The following is a 15,385-nucleotide window of genomic DNA, read 5'->3' as shown; positions in this document are numbered from 1 at the left end:
ACACAGAACTGGGAGTTTCCAGTGAGGGAAGTCCACCGAAAGGGTGGGTGAGATTTATCATCAAAGCTCGAGAGAAACTCTCAAGGGGAAAGCAGGAAGTAGTGACAGCTCATTTCAAAGGTGATTGAATTCCTAAAGCGCCATTAATATGGGTTACTGTGTGTTTGATCTTCAGAGGCCATAGCCTGAAGCAAGAGTTTCAAGGGGTAAAGCAGTTTCAGTACAATGAATATGCAGCTTATTCCAAATTGAAGGTCAGTCTAAAATATTTACGTACATCAAGTATAACCATTTATGCAGCTGTAGATGTCAATATGCTTAGAGAACTTTTGACCATGCAGAACCAAATAAGATCAAATAAGCACTTTTACAGTTTGGCAGTACATCTATACTCGTTTAAAAACATTTTGCTACAGGAACCATCTCTACATACAATGACTTTCAAGAACAACCACACTGACATACAGTAGGACAGCAACATGTGGGGGAGGGGCACAGGTGTGTTATCTTGACTGTGATTTTAATTCACACTGGGACAAAAGTGCTCCTCTCTTTCAACTGAAGGTTCAGGGTTAACTGGTACCTTGAAAAAGTTCAGAATTTATTTAACATTGACAAGACCATTAATTTCATTGAAAGAACAGCAAGACCAGAGGGTGGTGCTGCCAACACCATGTTTTACTCTGGGCATGGCGTTCTTTTGCTGACGCACAGTACAATCGACGGTACTGTGTGTCAGCAAAACAATGCCTGCACTGCAAGCAGAAACAACCGGACATTCTGCACATTTTAAACATCTGGTTTTCTTGATTCAAGCTGGCAAATTTCTGTCCCCATTTTTAACATTTTAACACTAAAAACCTCTGTAGTTATTGGATTTCATATTTGTAAATATCAAAAACTACGGAAAAAGTTTGGAAGACAAAAACTGATAACTAAAATGATTACCGATTAGGCGGCAAATTAACAAAATCTGACTTTGTAGTAAAACATCTCAAAACATACATGTTTGTGAGCTTTATTCTTTAAATAAAGCCTGGAAAACAATAAAAGTATATCCTACTTTTACTGTAAAATCCATGTGTAAAATCTCCGCACGAAGCATGATCATCGAAACAGCAGGGAAATAAAGGGCCCTATTTTAGCAACACAAAAGCAAACAAACAAACCCCCCCCCCCGAGTACATTTTTCTTTTTTAATAATAACTATGTTAACATATATGGGGAAAGAAAATGATCACAGCTAACAATATGCATTGTGTGAAACATATTTAATTGGTAATAAATGATACATTTCATGATTGATCAGTACAACAAAAATAAAATGTTGATTTTTAAATGCCAGCCCAATTAACATGATCACATCTTACAGCATTTTAGTGGAAAAGCTGTGCCCTACTTAAGATACACATTTTACACAAGAGAAAAAAAAAAAAGCTCACAGAAATAAGTTTTTTTTTGTCCTTTTCTATTCACCATTATAAAAATCTGAGATCCCCTTAAGAAATGTCAGAAATATTTAATTTTGTTGGGAAAAAAAAACCAAACAAACTGGTGTAGCCAATTTGCCATAATTCACTGAAAGGTTATTTTAAAAACGTAAAAAAAAGAAGAAGCATTTTTCAGCACAACTTAAAAGCATCATATAGCTTATATAAAAACTTGCGTCATACATCTACCAATCCACAAAACCATAAAACCGTTAAAATGTCAATAAACAGACAGTATTCTCAAAAAACTACATTTCCCTATGTTTGCATGTTTTTAGATAGTTTAACAAAAACAAGGAAGGAAAATTGTTGCCTGAAAACAATAGGTTCACAAAGAATGACCCAAATGTATAGGCAGTTTTTTTTTTTTTCTTTTTTTAAACCGTAGTTTAAAATAATAAAAACAAATCTTTTAAGTTGATGGCGAGTAATTTTACACAGCAAACAAGAAAATCTATACAGGCAGAAAGTGTTTACAGAGAGAGAGAGAGAAATCATTCGTTGAGCCACACACAAGGTCAAATCCCAACAAGAGGAAAAAAACAACAACAAAAAAGACAAAGACGGCGATATTTTCTTTCACATAGGAGATGATACATCCATGTTCAGAGTAATTGAATCTAGAAAAAGAAGGAAAAAAACAAGCAATTAATGCTGCTGTAATGGTATTTATTAAATAAAGCTGGCCTTAATAGTCAAACCAGAGGAGAACCCAGTCAGAACAAAACAGATGTGTGTGAGGAGATTGCAACTCACCCAAATGCCCTTGGTTTGCTTCAGCTTCGCCGGGGATCAGGGAGTCCAGGGAGTCGAGGGTGTGAGGCGACATGAGGAACAGGTCACTGGTGTTTCCAGAGTTTGTGCTGTATAAACACACACACACACACACACACACACACACACACACGCACAAACAGAAAAAAAAAAGAAAAAAAAGAAAAGAGAGACTGCATAACGGTGCAAAGCAAAACTTATTCTTATCAAACATGCCTATGCCATTTTTAGATTTGTTATGCTTACATTGTCATCATCCCACTTTACCACAAGTAGCCTACAACAACTGAACAGTTTTAATGAGTAAATTAGTCATCATACATCACCGGTCCGTTATTAATATAGTAAATAATCTGATTTTTGGGTCAGTAAGCAGTTCAGTGCACAAAATTCCTGTGTTCAGCTGCAGATAGACAGATATGTCACCACTGGTTGCAGCTGGGCCTGAAGTATCTAGAGAATAATTTGGAATGATACAAATTTCAGCTGGAAGAACAGGCTGGAGATGGACCTATTGTATTTGTTTTAGGGCAAGATTTTCACCTACAGTTTAAAATCTGCTTAAAATGGAAAATATTAGGCTCAATATTAAGTACTTGTTTATTAACCATGTTTTTAAAAAAGTTAAAGTAAAAACTAAGCACACCCATTCAAAAACACTGTATTTAGCTGCTTCCTTTGACAAAAAAGGGAATTGAATACTAGCAATTGTTGAGAAGATTAAAAAAAAGAGTAGAAAATAATTCACCACAAAAATGTAGGACCTTGTATGTTTTTTTATTTGAAAAACATGTTGTATATATATAAAAAAATATATATTTTTGCATTTCAATTAAAGAAAAAAAATAAAATTTTGTAGCCTGTCAGTATGTTCAACTTGATTTGGACTCCACTTGCTTGTTGTATTAAGAATTGCAAAGCAAAATGCAAAAAAAGAAAAAGATAAAGACTGAATGGATGAATTCACTTAAACATTTCTTTAGCAAATGGCAGCAGTGTGTATTCAGTAATTTCAATAATTTTTTTTAAACTAAGCTAAAAGCAGCTTATTTCCTTCTTTTGCTTCCTCTTCTCATTTGATTCAAAAGAAATGATGGTGGAATAATCTTTAAACGTAATACCACTATCTGGAATTGGTACGTCCTTCTCTCCAACAATGACACTCACCAGTGACTGGCTTTAAATGGAGTGCAATGATAAAACAGCCGAGCATGAACAAAAGCACTGATGAATGGTAAAGGACATGCTGTTCTATAATCAATTGCGTTACTGCAAAACGAGGACTGTGACGTCTGTGAGATGGACATAAAAACGGACGTTGTGCAGATGTGATCAATGGACTGATCTCTGAAGCACATCTGTCAAACAAATAAAAAGGTCATGTACACACATCTCTACATGCGACCTCCCCCCCATGAGGCCTACCCTGGGAATCCGTTCCCAAGCAGCTCACTGTCTTGCAAGTCCATGAACACGGAGGGGCACCTACGGAGACAGGTCAGGATCTGACTGAGAAAACCTCAAAACCCACGGGCAAGCTATCAAACCTACAACATGGCTTAAGGCCTGCAGCTGTTGTCCTCGTTATTTGCCATTCTCACTTATTTTTCTTCTATAGTGTATAATTTTCAGCAGTGATCAGTTCTAAACACCTACCACTATTCAAAATGTGCAGTTCCATTAAATTTGTTTGATTTAAGAATGTGTGATCTTTGCTTTTATTTATAATATTAGAACAATACTTTGTCATTACAGCTGGAAGTTCTCAAGTGTCGCACATTCCTGCTCAAACAGTTAAGTGACTTTATAAGAAACAAACTTTTTTTTTTTTTATAGTCACAGATGCTGCATTACAGGCATGCATTCTTTGACAGTTTCTAACCTGAATTTTTAAATGTTTACAACATCTTGCTAATGCATTTATGCTCCTGGAACTTTTACACAATGTGTCACGTTTCCATTTCAAACTTTCAAACTTCACATAAAATCTCAATATACGTTATTGTGATTTTATGTGACAAACACAAAGGTAGCACATAACTGAAACAGTACATGGTTTTAAACATTTTTTTAAAAATCTAAAAATACAAAAAGCAGGGTATGAATTTGTATTCAGACTCTTTAAATAGAGGAGTCCTTGACAAAAACCCATCGCAACCAATAGCCTAATCTGAACCAATATATTTAATATATAAATCCACCTGTGTGTAACACTGAAGTTTGTTAAAGAGCATTAGTGAACGGACATCATCATGACGACCAAAAAAAATACCGGCCAGGAAGAAAGTTGAGATGTTGAAAAAGAAAAATCCAAAACCTTGAACTCTTTACGGAAAATTCATTGCAACATCATTCAAACTCGGAAAGACTGTTGCATAACAGCAACCCTAACAAGACATGGCCGCCCGCCTGAGCTGGCTGTGGAAAGGAGAGCAGTAAACATGTGGAAGAAGGACCTCTGAAGACTCTGTGTGCACATAACAATAAAAACACCATCTCTAACATCAACAGGGAACCTGGTCAGAGTTGATGGGAAAATGGAGAGAGCTAAATATAGGCCAATTACAGAACAAAACCTGTTAGAGCCTCTAAAAGACCAGGTCAGAGGTTCAGCTTCCAGCTGGATACAATGTGACTGTAAAAAACACAACCAGAGCTACAACAGAATCTGACTAATGATGAGCTATTTTGCAGAGATAAATTAGGAAAAAAATTCATTCCTAGTTTAGCAAAGCTGGTAGAGTCATACAACAAAACACCTGCAGCGGAAAGTCAATGAACAAAGCATTGCCTCAGGCGGACAGAAATGCTGTTTGTTTTCCTCATCTGACAATTATGTGCTACTTGTGTGGGTCTGAGGTTTGTGGCTGTGACAAAATGTGAAAAGATTCAACAGGTATCAATACTATAAATACTATTCCTGTTTTTATTTTAATTATGTAAAACACTTTGAAATGCCTTGCCGCTGAAATGTGCTATACAAATAAAATGTGATTGATTGATTGAATACTTTTGACATAGAAGAAAACCTCCACATTGAGTATTGACACTTCTGGGTGGGAGGCACTGAATATTACAGTGTAAAGATAAGTATGAATACTTACGGGGTCACACAGATGAACTTTGTCTTCAAATAAGGCTGGATAGCTGAAAGAGAAAGAATACATTACGCACAATACTGAGCACAAAAGCTCCAAAGCAAACGGACAGCGTTAAAAGCACGTAATGAACGTGCCGGTGACTTACTGCTCGTCGAGTCTCCCGCCGGCTCGGGCTCATGAGCTGCCTCTGGCCTGCAGTATTTCCCAAAAGCCTCCTCTTTGGGGATTTCAGGATAGAGATAAACAAGCGGCGACACCAGGATATTGGTGGCATCCATGATTTTGTAGCTCATGATGATGTCTGCGAACGACATGCTGCTCAGCTGCTGCTTGGTGTACGGCTCTACGGACTGGATCTGGGTCTTTCCTACAAAGAACAAACAACAATAAAACAGTAAGACAACAAAAGTCTGATCTTCCTAAAGACATTACACGAACAGCATTGAGGCTTTAAAACGACTCACCTCCGATGTCTTTCTCTACCCATGTAAATGTGATGCCGCCCTCTTTGCTGCTCTCGCTGAAGCGCAGCAGAAATGTGCCAGGAGGCTTCGGACTCAGAATGGCTCTCTCCCGCTCCTTGCTGATAAAACCCATGATGTATCTGTAAGCAGAGGAGCAACATGTCAAACTAATAACTAGCTCAATCTACTTCAAGACGGTATTGCATGTCTGAACGGGTTTTACACCATAACAGGAAGTGAACAAGCAGTTCCAGACACGGCCAGGAGACTCGAGTCTAAACAAAGGGTGACTTCTCACCCTTCGTTCCACAGAGCGAGGATGTACTTCTTCACCAGGTCAATGATATTGTCCAGCCACACCCAGAAGGAGAAGCCCTTGCCAGCCATGTTTTCCTGTACAAGAGGAAGGAAAAAAATTATTCATACACAGCGAAACAATGTGAAGAAGGCAGACTGATCTTTTTATAGTGGTCAAGTGTTGTACCTTGCAGAACTTGGCCCATGTTATTTGGCATCCAGAATAGTTTACACAAGGACCTGTATTAAAGAAAATAAATAAAAAATTGAAACAAATAGTGCAAATATTAAGGCACGCTGAAGATTATCAGACACCTTATAGGCTTATTGTTTTACCAAGTAATTTCTCAGCCAGCGTGGTCAGTTGCTCGATGGTCAGGCCTCTCTTAGTGGTCGAGGAGAACTGCCAGCTCAACACCTCAGCCACCTGGTCCCAGGTTCCCACCGGAGGCTTGGTGAAAAAGTTCACGTTCTGTGGAAGAACAAAGGCGGCAACAGCTTTACAAATGTCTGCTGCCTGCAGAGGTCAGACCCCTTCCACAAGAGGGTGCTGTCTCACCTTTGGGTGATTAGTGAGCATGTTGTACCACAGGATGGAAGCCCAGGCGTTGGGCATCTGGCAGATGTTAGAAATGACGACCACTGGCAGAGAATGAGTCTGCAAATACAGGCAGCTTTATGAGCAGTTTTATTTGGCAAACAAACAAAAAAAAAGTCATTTAAATTGCCCTCTTGTTAAAGCTTACACTGCTATAATATTTACAGAAAAATAGAGAGAAATAAGTCCCTTCCTTCACACCAACATATTTCCCCCCACAGAGACTTCCTGCGTGTGCACCTCTCATCCAGAGGCAAACTGAAAAACAGATTTTATAACGATGGCTCTTCTCAGATTATCACTACACAATAACACACAAACGACAAAACCCTCTGTTACGGATCACTCTGACCTTTCACATCAAGCAAGTCGATACCCTGAGATCACTGGGTGTGTGCTTTTATAGAATTCAACTGGGATTGTCAAACAAAAGTGGGCTGGATTAAAACTTGCAAGATTCACCTGAGTAATAAGATATGCAAGATCTCTGTCGCAATCTTCCTGCAGTCCTAATGCATTCACTATGCAGCGTCCTCAATATGTTATTTTCTGTATTAGTTTCTGCTGATCAACATATTGTAAGATGAGACAGACAGTAGAAGATCTAGTGTCTCTGCTCTGCAATGCGTCTGTGGACCACGCAGCTGATGTTGTCTTCACACCGAATCCAGTTTTACAGATTATAATACTGGTAGGTTGATTTCACCAGTCCATGCCATTTTATCTTGAGGCACAAAGAGCATAATAATAACAGGATAATAATGTGTGACCTAAAAAGGGGCAAGTTCTTTCAAAGGTGAAGATGTGTTAATGTAGACAGCATTAGCAAGATTCCATATAACCATTTTCTGAGTTAGGAATCTCAGTAATCATGTAGCCATTTTAAGTTTTTTTTTTTAAGACTGTAAAGGTCTCTCTTTATCCTACTTCTATAATAATACTTCAAACGAGTCCTAAAGACATTTGTGAGTCAAATAGTAAACTGTGTCAAAAAATAAATAAATAAATAAATAAATAAATAAATAGCCCATCACTGCCTTAGCCGTGCTCAAAATTCCCACAACTCCCAAGACATTACAGCCTTTTCACTTGGAACACCACAGACCTAAAAAATATGATTTTCTTTCCCAATAGTAGGAAAGAATACATGCTTTAAACAAAACAACATGGATTGGCATCGTCCGAGTCTTAAGGGCACTACTGTACTCCTCTTTAATTTCCACCATTCCAGATTTTCTCTGTGATTTTCTGGAACCAAAAACTTAAGGTTTCACCTAAACTCAATTCACAAAATAATCTCTATAGCAAGTTGCACGAATAGCCATCACAAAAGTATGAACAAAAGTTCTGCTACAATTTTGCAGATTACTCAGTTTTCTTGCAGTGAACTTCAGATCAGGCATTTAATCTAATTGTTAGCTAAAGATTTTGAAACAAAGTTGATTTACTCACCTCCAGGTCTATCTTTAGACCCTGGTGATAGACTTCTGTCTCAAAAGTGATAAGATGGAGTTCCTCTGTTACAATGAGGGATGCCTAGAAAAAAAAAATTAGATCTGTAAATATGTGGAAAAATAATAAAATTTGAATTATTTCAACTGCATACATAAAACACAGAGAGTAATTCTGATAAATGAGTCTTACATCGCTGTTGGTCCGGCCACCGTTGCCACACCTCTGTTCTCGTAGAGTCTGCAAAACGCAGCATGTCAGCTCTCCACGGCAGATAAGTTTCCAATCTATTCATTACATTTAAGAGAAGTTGGCATTCTCAACTTACCAAGTGTTTAAACTCTGCAGAAAGGCTGCCATTGTTGGATTCCTCCATGTTCATGACTTTTGTGTTGGTACCGAGTATGTTAAACTTTCGAGATCTGATAGGAACAAACCAAAACAGGTAACTAAGCGTCCTCTGTAGCAGAGTGAACACACAAGAGTTCAACTGCTCAGGTTTAAAGTGGTGTTCTTAAAAGCTTACCCTCTAATTGCAGCAACATCCCCAGATTCTCTGGAAAATAAAATAGTACAACCTTTATTTTTGCAATGGTTCTTCAATAAAGGGAGAATTTATTTTCAATGAGTAACCGAAAGAACTCACTTGTCAATGCAAACTTTAATCTTGAGCTGGTAATTGAGTTCAGGAAACTTTACAAGCAACCTTGAAAAATCAAAGCAAAAAAAGAGATGAGAAGAGTATCATTATGCTGAGCGGTGAATGATTTTCTTCATAAGCAATCTATAAAATGGCGACACACACACACAACATGGAACAGAAGTGAGGTTTTGTTTTTGACGGAGAACAGAGTCTTACCTGACTTTTGTTGTGAACTGCACTCCTGTTTTGATGACCAGCGGTCTGTCTGGATGCATGGGCATACAAGGCTGTCTTTCAACCACAAAGGCGCTAAGAAGCGAAGAAAGCTTCATAAAAACCATGCAACACCATTCATCCAACAAACGCACAGTAACTAAGAGGAGACAAAATAACTACCTCTTCATGAGGTTTCTGAACAAATCCACAATCTTCTCCTCCAACGCTGGCCGATGCTGAATGATGGGGTCTCCTTTGTAGGACACTTTCTGTTGAAGTTCCTCGAGTTTCTTAATCTGCTGACGGATCTGGAGCTGGGACTCAGCCAAGGATGTGATCCTGAGTAGGAAATATGCTGATGTCAAACGTTTTATGGGGCAAATACGGATGGACGCATTGTACATCACTTAACATTTTTAAGATAAAGAGGTTGAGGCTGCCATCTAAACATAATTAGCTTGACTGATTTATTTTAACTTATGTCTGAGGACTTTTCTAGGAATAACACTGCATGGGTACCATGTCTCAAGGCGGTCGAGGCAAATGTTGGGTGGGCCTCCAATGCAGGCAATCTGCTGTCTTCTCTTCCAGTCTGCCAGTTCCTCATCAGTCAGATTCTTCTGGACATAATCCATGGCTGTCAAAAGGCCTCCCATCTCTGTCACGATTTGCTATAGAATCCACAGAGCGCACATTAAACAGGGATTTAAACAGATACTAACAACAATCTGTAATCCAAATGAGCAATTGCTGAATTAGACCACCCCTGCAGGCTGAAAACATTCCCGATTTAAATTCTGCTTACCCTCCTGAGCTGGTCCAGGGCGCTAAGCATTTGCTCAAGCTGAGCCATCTTTTGCCTTGTGGCAGCTGCCTGGCTGTTTCCATTGAGGTCCTGGGACAACTCTGAAGACACGGCGAACACATGGTCCATCAGATAAACAGCTAGATGTATGCATACCAACCAACAGCTCCATTAAAGCTGAAAGTGACATTCAAAAACATACCTCCTTGGCTTTTCAAGGTTTTGTAGTTAAAGTCAAAATCATCTTGCAGGTTTTCAAGCATCTTCATCTTCTGTTCCATGTCCTGTAGAAAAACAGAAGTTAGTTTTCTAATACACAGATCATAAAAAAGGTAAATACCACTTTATTGATGAATATTTAAAAAAATAAATAAATAAGGGTGTTTTCAAGCCACAATAGTCTGGGCTACTCTGTTCCAATGGGTGAAGAATGTTGAAAAACTTCACACTTCATTAGTTTGGTTCACTTTTACATTGCACTTTTGAAAGTGAACCAAACTGGTTAGATCGTGACACACAGTTGCTCGTTTGGTTCTACAACAAGAACCTGCCTTGTGTGAGCAGCAAGCAAGAACGGCCGTAAGATATTTTAACATTTAATCATAAAAGAACACTTTTTACCATTTCTCATTTAACTTATAGAATGAGATATCTGGAGTTCCAATAAAAGCTCAATTTCAGCTACCCACAATGTTCATTCAAAGTAGAAAGAATGGCTGTTAACGGGTTCAGCTGCAAACCTGAAACACGCAGACGGAAAATGTGTCTTCATTGTCTGAGCAAGTATATTAGAGATAGCAGAAATGTTTGTGGTTAGAAAAAAAATGTAATTTAGCACATCTGAAATGTCAACCTTTAACAAAAGCAATGATTTGCAGATATTTTGTTCAACAATCTTCCTTGGCTACATTTGCTTGCCATAACCAAAGGAGTGTACTATCGAGAAACGATTTAAAAGTGCTCACATATGGCCATAAATCATATGCACAAGTGTCATCACTTCTTCCCTTTGAAAGCTTGTTTGCTTCCTCCACGATTCAATTACAAGCGAACACAGACTCGCATGTTCCAGCAGACAAGTTCGCTTAGTTTGAGCTAAAGAAAACCCATCTAAGGCAACGTCTAGTGTGAAAGCTCCCTCACCTGCACACGCTTTCTGATGTCTTGAAGATTGTGCTCCAGGATTTGCTGCTTCTCTGTTACTACTGTTCCAGTGGGATGGGCTGCTTGGCCATCCTGCCAGACATTAGAATTTGTTATAGCTTCCTTTTAATATAAAACCCATCAAATCTAAAGTTGGGTAAAGAATTGCATACCTGCGTAGTCGAGGTGGCGGTCTGCAACAGTCTTTGTTCCTCCCACAAGCAGCGGGCAACAATGCGGGCAATTTCCATCGGCTTCTCCAGATATTTACTTTGCAGATGCTGCTTAATCCTGCGCAGGTTATGCTGGTAGAGAACATTATTCTCCTGCAGGAAGCGGCTGTACTGCTGGTCTATTTCTCCTAGCAGGTTGTGGAACACCAGCGTGGCATGGGATTCTTTGTTGGCAGCATAAGCCCTTTGTTGGGGGGGAAAAAAAAATTTAATAATAAAAAATAAGAACATGGAGATGCTTCCTAAAAAAACAAACAAAAATAAAACAAAAAACAGATCACATCTCAACCACTTCCAATGAAACATGAACAGTCTTTTTATAGACATAATTAACATTAAAACACAAAGATTTAATATATTTTGCTTGGATTATTTTTCAAAAAAAAAAAAAAGACAAAAAGGTTATGATAACCTAAACTCTTGAAATTTACTTATTTTTTACTATACTGTTTCAGTATTTCTATATTCACTTGTATTTTTTGTATATATGGTTTTTTTTAAATATTTTTTATATTGGTTCTGTTCTATCCTCAGTACTGCTGTAACAATGCAAATTTCCCCGCTGTGGGACTAATCAAGGAATATCTTATCTTATAAAATAATGATTCACTTCTAGTAAAGCGTGACAGCATTATAAAAACACTTTACTGTAATGCGTTTGATCAGTAAAACCTAAAATAAAAGTACAGTAAACCCAAACATTTGAGTAATTTCTCACCAGTCCTGACTCTCAATCCATGGGGCCAGGAATTGCCGCAGCTCCATTGGGAAGCTGTCGCTGTAAAGGTGGTAGAGTTGCTCCAGATACCTGGTCTCCAGCTGCTGTAACTGGTTCCATTGGGCCATCCTGACACACGCTGCTTCTAATTCATACACACACAAAGCAGAGCTACAATGATAAAACCGTCAGTCACAGCAATCCACTTCCCTGACGAGAAACAAGAACATCATTCGAAACAAAACCTGCCACACGACTTCGACAGAACACCTCTCCAATTTATCGACAGGAAATGGCTAAACACTGCGTTTGCTCTGAAAACGTAGACAGGCCGACGTGGGGCCTCCTTTTCAGCACAGTCACTTCCTGTGCTCTGAAAAGCAGAGCTTCCTAGAAGAAATATAAGCCGTCTTAATCAGCTGTTCGCTCTCCAAGCACAGAAGAGTTGAAGATCTCAGACCAAGGATTTACCCCAACTCTGCTTTCTGGAAACGACGTAAAACCGCACTTCCTTTTCTCAGCCGTCTGAAAATGTCACATCGTATGGGCTTGAAACTGTAAAAATCAGTTTTCTTTTCCCTGATAAAGGGTCATATTAAATAGCTGGTTTCATTTCTTTCTATTGGAGAAAGTGCAACTTAAGCCAAGTTGTGTCATTAATTGCCGAGCACCTGCAGACAAAGACGAGTGCTACACATGTGATCTATTTAGCAGGTTCAGCGGAGCTTCTAGTTTCACCAGAAACAGGCCACACTTTTCCCTGGGGGAACACCAGAGATTCAAAAGAGACAACAAAACAGGGTCTCCCCTATAGCACACAAAAGAAATATAAACAAAGTAAAAACGTTTGATCGGTGCTTAATGTTACATTAAGATTCACAAATAAAAATGTTTTTCAGTTGCACTAGACAAATTTGTCATGAATCAGTTTAGTAGGATGCGCCTTAGGGAGATCAAGATTACTGAAGATGTGATCCTTAGTCACTGGTGACACTGTCGCAATGTTAGTGTAATAATTCTAAATAATGAGTAGTTCACAGTGATATCGATATCATTTAGGTGTGATTGTACTATGACATTATCTCTATCAGAAATAGGGTTAGAGCCATCATTATCTGCACTTTTAGAGAAATAAAAGTTAATTAGATTCTACAGGTCTTTAGGCTTTAATCTAGTTTGTCATCTTGTGTCTGAATAACCAACGAAAGCATAACTTGCGGGTTTCTCATTAGTTTTCCTGGAACCAAAGGACCTCCAAGAACAGATATTCTCAGATATGCATGGGGTTTTTTTTCTCCTCTCTCTTTCTCTCCTCCAAGCAAACTGTTTGGCTCCCAATCATGACCTCTGTTCCTCTTTCACCGACAAATACAAAAAGATGCTTCACACATGATGTGATATTCTGGGCAAGTGAAACCATTGAGAGCATCACTTCAAAGAACCTTTATATTATTACAAAAACAAGGAAAGTTCTTAAACCTTCAGAAATTGCAAACGGAATCCCCACCAAGTGTGATTTTTATTTCTTACTCCAGATTAACCTCTTTGCATTAGATGATCCACACACTCTGTTTTCATTATCGTTATTGAAAACGATAATGAAAACAGAATGTCTCTTAAGAGACATTTGTGAAGGGTCGATTAACTCAGCATAACTCAGCGTAGAGTCAACAGAGGAAAAAAAAAAAACTGTCACCGTTTCATTATTACCAGGCGTTTTTAAGATGTGAACAGTCTGGGTCAAAAGGTGAAAGCACACAAAATTCTATGGCAAACTGATGCATGAATGAAAACCCCGTGGGTCAAACATATTACCAATGACAGACAATTCTAAAATTAGATTTTCATTAATCAACATGAATCAGCAAAACTAAAGTCAGCTGTTTTTTGTCTGGCTACCCAATACCAGTTAACACCCTGCCTCTTACCGGTAAAAGCACAATGTGATTCCTTAAACCATAAAAGTGATATTCCAGGAAGTACTTCCTTGAACAAAAGACAACAGTAACCATGCCAAGTTTTTTCTTTCTCACATAAACACCTGGGAGATGAAAGGGGTGTCGTTTTTTAGACATCCATTCCTTTTATAATTGAATTTTTGAGAAAAAAAAAACATCCCCCTTCGACTTTAGTCTGTGTGAAGGTATAGAGATTAAAAAATGACTAAATGATATTTGATATTGTGGCCTATAGATGGGATGTAAATGGGCGTGGCAAATCAAGGCAAGCAGCAGTGAGCTGAGCTTAACTGGGTCCAAATCTTATTCTTGATGAGGACTTAATTTTCAGGCCTAACCATTGAAATATGGATGTTGATAAGTAGGCAATCCAAAAGACGTGTGAAAAGATCGAAAATAAAACAACACGTGTAAAGGTGGGTGCTTTGATTTTAAGATTGTTGGGTTTAAAAGGCCAAGTTGTCACTCAGGAATGATTGGGGCAACACATTAATAACTTATGTAACATTGCGGATACAGAGGTTTCTCCACACCGAATATGACCTAGTTGCTCTGCAGTAGTTTAGCAGGGTTGTAACAGAACTAACCAAGCAATGGATTATTAATTACCTAGGATATAACCACTACAAAGAAGATTTTGCTTTCCAAAACGAATTACTTTGTTAAGAAAAAAAAAACAAAATGCAGAAGTCAAATTACGGTCTCTTACCTCAGTCGTTGTCACTTCTATGGAAAGTTTCCCCGACGAAAACCGTTAACTTTCAACTAAGTAAACTGACAATAGCAGTCAGTTGAATATCTATGTAAAAAATAAACCGAACTGGCATAAGCGAGAGTTGGCGCTTACAAAAAGATTACAACCATCGCTTTTCTCTCCCCAACACGAGAAACTCTTCTCCGACGCAACTCCTAAACGCCCAACCCATCGAGCAGGTTGCAATCACTCCAGCCAAACATATTACAGTTTCGTCATTACTGACAGCTAGAACCACCAATAGTGGGGAGTAACTTGTGTTGCAACCAATAAGAATTCCGTTTTTTCGGGAAAAGAGGCGGGACTTAATAGCCGTTAGGTTGAGGTTGCTATGTTTACTGCTGTCGCAACTGAGCTCTTCCATCAAAGTCACCCTCCCGGCTCGTAGACCATATTTAACGCGAAACATTCGGCTGTTCCGGCGGGAGGCTGAGTCACTAAACGGAACAGCCAGTCTGGAAGTCATCTGAGTTACTGGCAATGCTGTCGTCATCGAGGTTAATAACAAAAGTGCTTTTCTCTGTTGACCTCAGAGAGTAAAAATTAATTAACAGAATTGATAATACGTCGTAACAGTTCGCTGATTGAATAAACAATTAAACTGATATACAATTGGACAATTTGACAGCTTAAATGGTGTTAAGAAAATAAAGGAGCAGACTGGTAATTATTAAGGTCTTTTTTATATTGGTGTTTTTAATGCATTTAAACAGAAAAGAAGCTAGCAAGCATGAATCAA

The 15,385-nt window shown here is 38.4% G+C and overlaps 1 protein-coding gene across 3 annotated transcripts; it reads right to left on the bottom strand.

Annotated features, from left to right (window-relative positions):
• Positions 1-1,254: 1,254 nt before the first annotated feature.
• Positions 1,255-14,825, bottom strand: stat3 (signal transducer and activator of transcription 3 (acute-phase response factor)). 3 transcript variants are annotated; one of them, XM_008417054.3, is made up of 24 exons: positions 14,602-14,825; positions 11,935-12,079; positions 11,157-11,400; positions 10,984-11,076; positions 10,043-10,124; positions 9,841-9,941; positions 9,555-9,706; positions 9,216-9,374; positions 9,036-9,128; positions 8,823-8,882; positions 8,703-8,732; positions 8,505-8,598; positions 8,369-8,416; positions 8,177-8,260; positions 6,686-6,784; positions 6,463-6,598; positions 6,314-6,366; positions 6,128-6,222; positions 5,830-5,969; positions 5,511-5,732; positions 5,369-5,411; positions 3,690-3,749; positions 2,247-2,353; positions 1,255-2,110 (listed from the first exon to the last, which is right to left on the bottom strand). In XM_008417054.3, the coding sequence occupies exons 2-24, from the start codon at positions 12,060-12,062 to the stop codon at positions 2,070-2,072; spliced, it is 2,364 nt and encodes a 787-aa protein (XP_008415276.1). In that variant the 5' UTR covers positions 12,063-12,079; positions 14,602-14,825; the 3' UTR covers positions 1,255-2,069. The 3 variants fall into 3 exon arrangements, with proteins under 3 accessions (XP_008415276.1, XP_081466300.1, XP_008415277.1); XM_081610174.1 differs by having other exon boundaries at positions 11,935-12,076; XM_008417055.3 differs by lacking the exon at positions 3,690-3,749.
• Between the last annotated feature and the right edge of the window lie 560 nt (positions 14,826-15,385).

The sequence above is a fragment of the Poecilia reticulata genome, chromosome 8, assembly GCF_904066995.2.
Source record: "Poecilia reticulata chromosome 8, P_reticulata-male-v2, whole genome shotgun sequence".
In the NCBI taxonomy this organism is placed as follows: Eukaryota; Metazoa; Chordata; class Actinopteri; order Cyprinodontiformes; family Poeciliidae; genus Poecilia; species Poecilia reticulata.
The sequence above is the reverse complement of the archived record's forward strand: the minus strand, read 5'-3'. Positions and strand labels throughout refer to the sequence as shown.

What these genes read in the sequence shown, in the direction of transcription:
- stat3 (XM_008417054.3), bottom strand. Translation starts at nt 12,062, where the DNA reads ATGGCCCAATGGAACCAGTTACAGCAGCTGGAGACCAGGTATCTGGAG. An exon ending in CCCTGGACCAGCTCAGGAGG is followed by an intron (nt 9,707 to 9,840) that starts GTAAGCAGAATT and finishes TGGATTCTATAG; the next exon opens with CAAATCGTGACAGAGATGGG. An exon ending in TGCTCACTAATCACCCAAAG is followed by an intron (nt 6,599 to 6,685) that starts GTGAGACAGCAC and finishes GTTCTTCCACAG; the next exon opens with AACGTGAACTTTTTCACCAA.